The following is a 10,162-nucleotide window of genomic DNA, read 5'->3' on the forward strand; positions in this document are numbered from 1 at the left end:
ATGCTCTGAAACCATATCCTTTCTTATTTCTCTTCCTTTTTTAAGTTCATATATTAAAGATCGATTTTAATGTTGTTACTGTTCTTATCATATTTTATTTTGATTATTCATTACATCTCTTGTAGTTTATTTGTTTTATTTTTCCCTGTTGGAGCTCTTGGGCTAATGGCACCTGGCTTTTCCAATTAGGGTTGTAGTTTAGGTTGTGATAATAATAATAATAATAATAATAATAATAATAATAATAATAATAATAATAATAATAATAATAATAATAGTACTTTCAAAGGCTGGGGCAACTGCTTAAAACTAGCCAAAATATGGCGGTTTATGGGAATGTTTGGCAATGGAGAGCAGACATGCTAGCGAAAGCGTGCTAGTTTAATGATTCTCCTCTCTCTCTCTCTCATCTCTCCTCCTCCTCTCTCTCTCTCTCTCTCTCTCTCTCTCTCTCTCTCTCTAAGAATGAAATGAAAACTGTTTCTCTTAAATAATCCTAACATGAAAAAACAGTCAGTAAAAAATCGTGCCAATGAACTTAGAATATGAATGGATTTTCCGTTGGTCTGAATTCCTCTTCTTCCTAATCTTTCTAATAATCCCACTGTAGTGTAGGGTCGGCCGCTCGAGTAAACCTTTTCCATCTATTTCTATTCCTCGCATCTTTTTAACCAAGTCCCACCACACATATCATCTCCTTAACCACAGCCATCCATCTGATCTACTTTGTGTCTGGGTGTACCCTCAACCAAGAGAACTCTATTATTATTATTATTATTATTATTATTATTATTATTATTATTATTATTATTATTATTATTATTATTATTATTATTATTGTTGTTATTATTATGACCAGCAAAGCTACAACTCCAGTTGGAAAAGGAGGACGCTACAAGCCCAAGGGCTCCAAAGGGGAAAAATAGTCTAGTGAGGAAAGAAAACAAGGAAATAAATAAAAGACAAAAAAAATTAACAATGAAATATTCCATCTTATAACAGATTATCTAACAGTAATGATGATATATTTATAAATTTAATTTGCCTTGAAGATAGAAAATTAAGAATCTACACCTAATGTCCGTTTAAAAATAGAATTAATCATTAAATATAGAGTTTATTTTTTATTCTTCTTTTTTTTCAGAGACGCAGGAAGCAAGATTACCTGAAGTGAAAATGTACAGCCTGCAGAAGGGCCTATGGTCTACGCCCATGACCAACGTTTTCGTCCGCTACGATTTCCCAAAGCCATGGCAGTCCTACTCGGATATCACCATCTGTTATAGGATACGGTTTGCAAACATTTCTATGCTTCATGAAATCATTTTAATATATTTTTTTTTCATGACTTTTAATTTGATTTCGTTATTTAATCATTCATTTTTTATGCTACTTAAAATCAGCTTAATATCTAAATTTATCTTATAACTTTTAATCTAATTTAGTTATTTAATTATTCAGTTTTATGCTACTTAAAATCAGCTTAATATAATTTTTTCATGACTTAATATGATTTAGTTATTTAGTTATTCATTTTTTATGCTACTCAAAATCAGCTTAATATATTTTTCTTATAACTTTTAATTTGCTTTAGTTATTTAATTATTCATTTTTATGTTACTTAAAATGAGTTTAATATATATTTTATAACGTTTAATTTGCTTTAGTTATTTAATTATTAATTTTTATGCTACTTAAAATCAGCTTAATATAATTTTTTCATGACTTAATATGATTTAGTTATTTAGTTATTCATTATTTATGCTGCCTAAAATCAGCTTAATATAATTTTTTCATGACTTAATATGATTTCGTTATTTAATCATTCATTTTTTATGCTACTTAAAATCAGCTTAATATATATCTTATAACTTTTAATTTAATTTAGTTATTTAATTATTCATTTTTATGCTACTTAAAAATCAGCTTAATATATTTTTTTCCATGACTTTTAATTTGATTTAGTTATTTAATTATTAATTTTTATGCTGCTTAAAATCAGCTTAATATATTTTTTTATAACTTTTAATTTGATTTAGTTATTTAATTATTAATTTTTATGCTGCCTAAAATCAGCTTAATATAATTTTTTCATGACTTAATATGATTTAGTTATTTAATTATTCATTTTTTATGCTACTTAAAATCAGCTTAATATATTTTTTTATGACTTTTAATTTGATTTAGTTATTTAATTATTAATTTTTTATGCTACTTAAAATCAGCTTAATATATTTTTTATAACTTTTAATTTGCTTTAGTTATTTAATTATTAATTTTTTATGCTACTTAAAACCAGCTTAATATATATTTTATAACTTTTAATTTGCTTTAGTTATTTAATTATTAATTTTTTATGCTACTTAAAATCAGCTTAATATATATTTTATAACTTTTAATTTGCTTTAGTTATTTAATTATTATTTTTTTTATGCTACTTAAAATCAGCTTAATATATTTTTTATAACTTTTAATTTGCTTAGTTATTTAATTATTAATTTTTATGTTACTTAAAATAAGCTTCATATATATTCATCTATAACCTTTCCATTTGATTTATTTATCTAGTTATTGGTATCAAATTTTACTTCATTTACTTCAAATTTTATTTTCAGTCGATAACAGTTAAAGATGAGCTATATGATATTGAAATCAGCTTAATATATCTTAATATTTTTATTTCCATAGATTTTAAGTTGATATATCTGAATATTTATTTATCCAATTTTACTCCATTTACTCAAAATTTTATTTTCAGTTGATAACAGTTTATTATTATTATTATTATTATTATTATTATTATTATTATTATTATTATTATTATTATTATTATTATTATTATTATTAGCCAAGCTACAACCTTTAGTTGGAAAAGCAAGACGCTATAAGCCCAGGGGCTCCAACAGGGAAAAATACCCCAGTGAGGAAAGGAAATAAGGAAATAAATAAATGATGAGAATAAATTAACACTATCATTCTAAAAACAGTAACAGCGTCAAAACAGATATATCCTATATAAACTATTACCGTCAAAAAAAAAAAAAAAAAAAAAAAAAAAGAAAGAAAGAAAGAAAGAATAATATTGAAATCAGCTTAATATTTTTACATTTCAAATCCATAGCTATCAATTTGATTTTCTATCTATTTTTACTTCATTGACTTTAAATTATATTTCTAGTTGATAACAATTTGAGTTGATTATCTACTACTGAAATCAGCTTAATATTTTTCTTTATTTTCATAGTTTTTAATTAGATTTTTTATTTAATTTTTTATTTATCTATTTTTACTTCATTTACTTTAACTTACATTTCCAGTTGATAACAGATTGAGTTGAGCGTATAATACTGAAATCAGCTTAATATATTTTTTTCTCTCCATAAATTTTAATTTGACTTTTTTATCTAATTATTCATTTATAAATTTTTACTTCATTTACTTTAAATTTAATTTTCAGTTTGAATTGATTAAACGATATTGAAATCAGCTTAATAAAAGCTTCCGTATTTTTTATTTTCTTCCCCATAGTTTTTAATTTGACTTATTACTAATTTATCAAATTTATAAAATTTTTCTTCATTTACTTATTTATCTTAAATGCAACTTTACATTCTATTTTCTGTCAAAAATAGTCTTAGTTCATCACGATGAAATCCCTCTCTAGCGGATAATGCTACCATTAATTATCACGGGGCAAACTGTAAGCATTACTAATGGGTATTTGCAGCGTCCATTAGGCATTTAACTATAACACCTTGGCACTTGAACGGTCTCCCAAGACCTAGCGCCGAGCCGTTTGGTTCAGATTCTATAAAGCAAAAAAAAAAAAAAAAAAAAGTTAAACGAAATTTAGCTATTAGTTATTGACTTGTCTATTTGCTTCTTCTATCTATTTTCTTATTGTTTATTTATTTATTTTTAGTTGTTTATTTTCAATGAAGGCACTTATTTTACTTTTGAGTTGATCAAAGTTTTCCTTTTGAGTTGATCAAAGTTTTCCTTTCGAGTTGATCAAAGTTTTCCTTTTGATTTGATCAAAATTTTCCTTTCGAGTTGATCAAAGTTTTCCTTTTGAGTTGATCAAAATTTTCCTTTTGAGTTGATCAAAATTTTCCTTTCGAGTTGATCAAAGTTTTCCTTTTGAGTTGATCAAAATTTTCCTTTTGAGTTGATCAAAATTTTCCTTTTGAGTTGATCAAAGTTTTCCTTTTGAGTTGATCAAAATTTTCCTTTTGAGTTGATCAAAGTTTTCCTTTAGAGTTGATCAAAGGTTTCCTTTGGAGTTGATCAAAAATTTGCATTTGAGTTGATAAAAATTTTCCTTTGAGTTGATCAAAGTTTTCCTTTCGAGTTGATCAAAGGTTTCCCTTTGAGTTGATCAAAAATTTGCATTTGAGTTGATAAAAATTTTCCTTTGAGTTGATCAAAGTTTTCCTTTCGAGTTGATCAAAGGTTTCCTTTTGAGTTGATCAAAGTTTTCCTTTTGAGTTGATCAAAATTTTCCTTTTGAGTTGATCAAAGTTTTCCTTTCGAGTTGATCAAAGGTTTCCTTTTGAGTTGATCAAAGATTTCCTTTTGAGTTGATCAAAATTTTCCTTTTGAGTTGATCAAAGTTTTCCTTTAGAGTTGATCAAAGGTTTCCTTTGGAGTTGATCAAAAATTTGCATTTGAGTTGATAAAAATTTTCCTTTGAGTTGATCAAAGTTTTCCTTTCGAGTTGATCAAAGGTTTCCTTTTGAGTTGATCAAAGTTTTCCTTTTGAGTTGATCAAAGATTTCCTTTTGAGTTGATCAAAGTTTTCCTTTAGAGTTGATCAAAGGTTTCCTTTTGAGTTGATCAAAGTTTTCCTTTTGAGTTGATCAAAGATTTCCTTTTGAGTTGATCAAAGTTTTCCTTTAGAGTTGATCAAAGGTTTCCTTTGGAGTTGATCAAAAATTTGCATTTGAGTTGATAAAAATTTTCCTTTGAGTTGATCAAAGTTTTCCTTTCGAGTTGATCAAAGGTTTCCCTTTGAGTTGATCAAAAATTTGCATTTGAGTTGATAAAAATTTTCCTTTGAGTTGATCAAAGTTTTCCTTTCGAGTTGATCAAAGGTTTCCTTTTGAGTTGATCAAAGTTTTCCTTTTGAGTTGATCAAAGATTTCCTTTTGAGTTGATCAAAGTTTTCCTTTAGAGTTGATCAAAGGTTTCCTTTGGAGTTGATCAAAAATTTGCATTTGAGTTGATAAAAATTTTCCTTTGAGTTGATCAAAGTTTTCCTTTCGAGTTGATCAAAGGTTTCCCTTTGAGTTGATCAAAAATTTGCATTTGAGTTGATAAAAATTTTCCTATGAGTTGATCAAAGTTTTCCTTTTGAGTTGATCAAAGTTTTCCTTTTGAGTTGATGAAAATTTTCCTTTAGAGTTCATCAAAGTTTTCTATTTGAGTTGATCAAAGGTTTCCTTTTGAGTTGATTAAAAATTTGCCATTGAGTTGATAGAAATTTTCCTTTGAGTTGATCAAAGTTTTCCTTTCGAGTTGATCAAAGGTTTCCCTTTGAGTTGATCAAAAATTTGCATTTGAGTTGATGAAAATTTTCCTTTAGAGTTCATCAAAGTTTTCCATTTGAGTTGATCAAAGGTTTCCTTTTGAGTTGATTAAAAATTTGCCATTGAGTTGATAGAAATTTTCCTTTGAGTTGATCAACATGTTCCTTTTGAGTTGATAAAAATTTTCGTTTAGAGCTGATATTTTTTTTTTTTAGTTGCTGAAAAATTCCTTTAGAGTTGATAAACAATTTGCCTTTTGAGTTTATGGAAATTTATCTTTCTGAGTGAATAAATTTTTTTCTTTAGAGTCGATAAAACTTCCCTTTCGAGTTGATAAAAATTTTCCTCTTGGGTTGATAAAAAAAATTTCTTTTGAGTTGGTAACAATTTCCCTTTTGAGTTTATAAGAAAATATCTTTTGAGTTGCTAGAAAATTTCCTTTTTTTATTTTATAAGAATTTATCTATTGAGTTGATAAGAATTTTCTTTTTGAGTTGATAAAATATTGCCTTTTTGGGTAGATGAAAAAAATTCTTTTGAATTTATACAAATTTTTATTTCAAGTTGATAAAAATTTCCAGTTGACTTGATGAAATCAACTTGAGCAATTGTTTCAGTTTTGATATTCAATTCAATCTACCTTCCCAATTTTTTTTTTCTATTCGGAATTAAGTTAATTGAGTTTGAAAAAAAAAATAAAATTTACACACAGTAGGCTATAAAACCATCATATTTCTTTCATACAGAATTCATCATTTTGATATAAAAAAGGTAAAATAAAATACACCAACATATTGATATAAAAAAGTAAAAAATGGACATTTAAAACAAAATTCTTTGTAACTTAATTAACCGGAGTTTTCCCCAACAGGGTGGAGCGATTTTCCGAATACACTATCCATCTGTCGTACGCACTAAGTCATCAAAACGCCAATGAGATATTATTTTGTAAGTAGGCCTACGCGATGAAAAATTGCTTTTGTGAATAATGACATAGAATGCAGCGAGTTAGTTGACTTTTCTTCATATAAATATTCTAATTTCCTTTATTCCTGTTGGCAACTGTTATATGTTTTACCGTTATAGTAAATTATATAAATCCATTAATAATTTTCCGTTACGAATTACGTCACGTTTTTTGTTGCAGACAATATGGCTACAGAATTGTACACTTACCTCCATGACCTGAAGCAAACGCTGAACGTTAAAGGGCCTTTGGAAATGTATCCTGAGACGTGGAACCATTTCTGCCATCGACTTAGCCGGTTGGACCATAAAATATATTGGCAGGGACAGGTAATAAGACACATATGAAAATGGAGAAGCATTTCTTTATGTTAGGAATAACTTAGAAAAACAGGAAAAATATCTTTAGAAGATTTACAATTTTCATACAAGTCCACGTGAGACAATGACTTGCTAAGCTTGTTTTGTTGGTTCTATAACTCTAAATGGAAAAGCAGGATGCTATAAGCCCAGGGGCTCCAACAGGGAAAATAGCCCTGTGAGGAAAGGAAATAAGGAAAAACTACAAGAAAAGTTTAAGAACAATAATATTAAAATAAATCTTTCATATATAAACTATAAAAACATGAAAATAGCAAGAGGATAAAAACTTCAAAATAACGAAAGGTAGAAAAACTAGATAGAATAGTGTGCCCGAGTGTACCCTCAAGCAAGATCTCTAATCCAAGACAGCGGAGGACCATGGCACAGAAGCTATGTCACTACCCAAGACTAGAGAACAATGGTTTGATTTTGGAGTGCCCTTCTCTTAGAAGAGCTGCTTAGCATAGCTAGAGTGTCCTTTCTACCCTCACCAAGAGGAAAACAGCTATTCTAATCTAATACATTTTTTTTTTCAAACTCATAGAAACCCACGGTAGAAACCGTAGCGCTGAATAGACTCATTGGTCCCAACACCTGGTAATATGACCTAAATTAAGTAAAGCAAACTATGAATCGATGTAGAGCTATATTGCAGTCTCGGCAAAAAAAAAAAAAAAATAATAATAATGATATTTGCGTGAGTGCTGTTAATATGAGAATCATTACATAGGTCTAATTCTTTCTTTACATATTATTATTATTATTATTATTATTATTATTATTATTATTATTATTATTAGCTAAACTAAAACCCTTGTTAAAAAAAAACAAGATGCTATAAGACCAAGGGCTCCAACAAGGAAAAATATAGCCCAGTGAGTCAAGGAAATGAAGAAATAAACTAGAATTCAGTAATGTTACAAAAGCTCTGTATCATTTGTCTTTAGATTATTTGTTTTCATAAAACAATAGATTGCTTTCGTTTGTCTAGACTCAGTTGCAGTTTTCTAAAAGATTCATTTGGTTTGCTTTCAGTTGGAAATTAGCTACAGAGCCAAGTTCCTGAATACTTAGAACTCTAAAAACAAAGCTAATTTAAGCTATAAACTTCATATGTAGATTATTCCTGAAATTGCTTTCTATGATAATTTAAACCCAAAACTTAATCACAATGAATGCAAATTACTGCTCGCAAAATGCTTTTGTCAGAGAGAGAGAGAGAGAGAGAGAGAGAGAGAGAGAGAGAGAGAGAGAGAGAGAGAGAGAGAGAGAGATTATAGTAATAGTTATAGTAAATGCACAATAATCAAAATGAAACTCACATTTATTTTTCTTCTAATGTTACGAGTTATTTTCAGCTTAGGATCAAGGTTATCATCTATTGTAAAATTACCATATATTTATAGCCTTGGATACAGTAACAAATAAACAAAAAGAGCACACCCACACACACATGAGGTTCCCTCCCACACACACACACACACACACACACACACACACACACACACACACACACACACACATATATATATATATATATATATATATATATATATATATATATATATATATATATATATATATATATATATATATATATATATATATATATATATATGATTGTTATAAAATATGTCTGCGTTATATTTCAAATACCTCCTAGGCTATATTAATATTCCGAAGTAAAAGTAATCTTTTAACTAGTTAAACCTTAAGGACAAGGACATCTTTTTAATATACCAGACAAACAAACAGACGCATAAATGTGAAATACAATCTCTGCCAAACATTTTACCTACGAATATACAAAGCCCACACAAAACTGTTCCGAGGGACAGCAGTTTAAACTTCACATTCACGAAAGAAACTTCTTAGCTGAACTTCCTTGTTTTGCTTCCATTTTTAGAACCAGTGTTTAATGAGTTAGAATAATGTCTTGTCGGTCTTCTGCTGAGTGCAGTAGGGATTGCCAAGAATCAGAATAATGTCAAGGCACCAACCTTTAAATACCATGTGCTGCTCTTTGATCGACGCTGGGGTGTGTGGAGAATGAGTTTAAAGATTTAGTCAAGTTTTCTCTACGATTGGGGATTATGGAAGAAATCATAATGTATACAATCTGAAATATTGACAAATATGGCGATAGGCATGCAGATAAGATGAATATTGGTGTAGGAATCCTTATTGTATTTATATATGTGTTTATAAATGTCTTTGTGTTTATTCATACACGCATATATATATATATATATATATATATATATATATATATATATATATATATATATATATATATATATAGGCTATATATAAATATACACACACACACATATATATATATATATATATATATATATATATATATATATATATATATATATAATATATAATATATAATATAATATATATGGTGTGTGTAGGACTATGCATTATTTCACAATGATAGGCCTACACTCTCATAGTTTTTAGGGCAAAATTAATAATCAGGTTTTATAACAATTGTGCTCGAATAGTCAATACAATGATTGCAACATCTCCAAGATTATATTTTACCCAATTCAGAGAAACAGAAGACATTATTATTTGGTTTCTGTCAGCAGACACACGTAAAAAATATTTTTTTTTCTTTTTGCTCTACAGTTTTATGGCAGTGCGCAGGTGTTTCCCAACAAGGAATATCTCTTCAACGGAACACTTATTATTGGACAAGAACAAGACAGTTTAGGAGGGACTTTTGCTTCATCTCAGGTATTTATCTAACATCATCTTAATCTTCTGGCATCCACGGGATGCATTTTTATGAGTCTAAGCCATTCCCATCATTCATTTTCTTCATCTTTTGACCCTACGCGCTCCTTCAAAGGTTGGCCGTCATATTCTCAGCAAGTTCTTTAGGATGAGGTTGTTATTCTTATATCCTACTCCTAATTAGTTTTAACCCAATGCAGTTGTCCAACTACCAGGTACATTATTCATAAATAAATTGAACAGAGGTCAATTGTATACAACGGAAATGTCATTAAGAAATTCAGTTTTGAAAATCAACCTGAGATATTTTCATCGACTCATATATACGTATGTAGGCCTATGTATGTGCTCTTGACAATATATATATATATATATATATATATATATATATATATATATATATATATATATATATATATATATATATATATATATATATATATATAGTTCAGTGCTTACATGGCAAACTTATTAATTTTGCTTCGATCCATTCCCTCTATTGTCCTTTATGTAAAGTTTAGTTTTCTCCCGTTATTTTAAGTCCATTTTCTCCCCCT

The 10,162-nt window shown here is 28.0% G+C and overlaps 1 protein-coding gene across 1 annotated transcript in view; it reads left to right on the forward strand.

Annotated features, from left to right (window-relative positions):
* The window catches only part of LOC137643842 (uncharacterized), a 59,517-nt gene that overhangs the window by 41,767 nt on the left and 7,588 nt on the right, over positions 1 to 10,162 (forward strand). The window contains 4 exon segments of the mRNA XM_068376565.1: positions 1,145 to 1,292; positions 6,400 to 6,476; positions 6,676 to 6,824; positions 9,498 to 9,605. Coding sequence (XP_068232666.1) covers positions 1,145 to 1,292; positions 6,400 to 6,476; positions 6,676 to 6,824; positions 9,498 to 9,605 — 482 coding nt within the window.

The sequence above is a fragment of the Palaemon carinicauda genome, chromosome 7 (genome assembly GCF_036898095.1).
Source record: "Palaemon carinicauda isolate YSFRI2023 chromosome 7, ASM3689809v2, whole genome shotgun sequence".
NCBI lineage: Eukaryota > Metazoa > Arthropoda > Malacostraca > Decapoda > Palaemonidae > Palaemon > Palaemon carinicauda.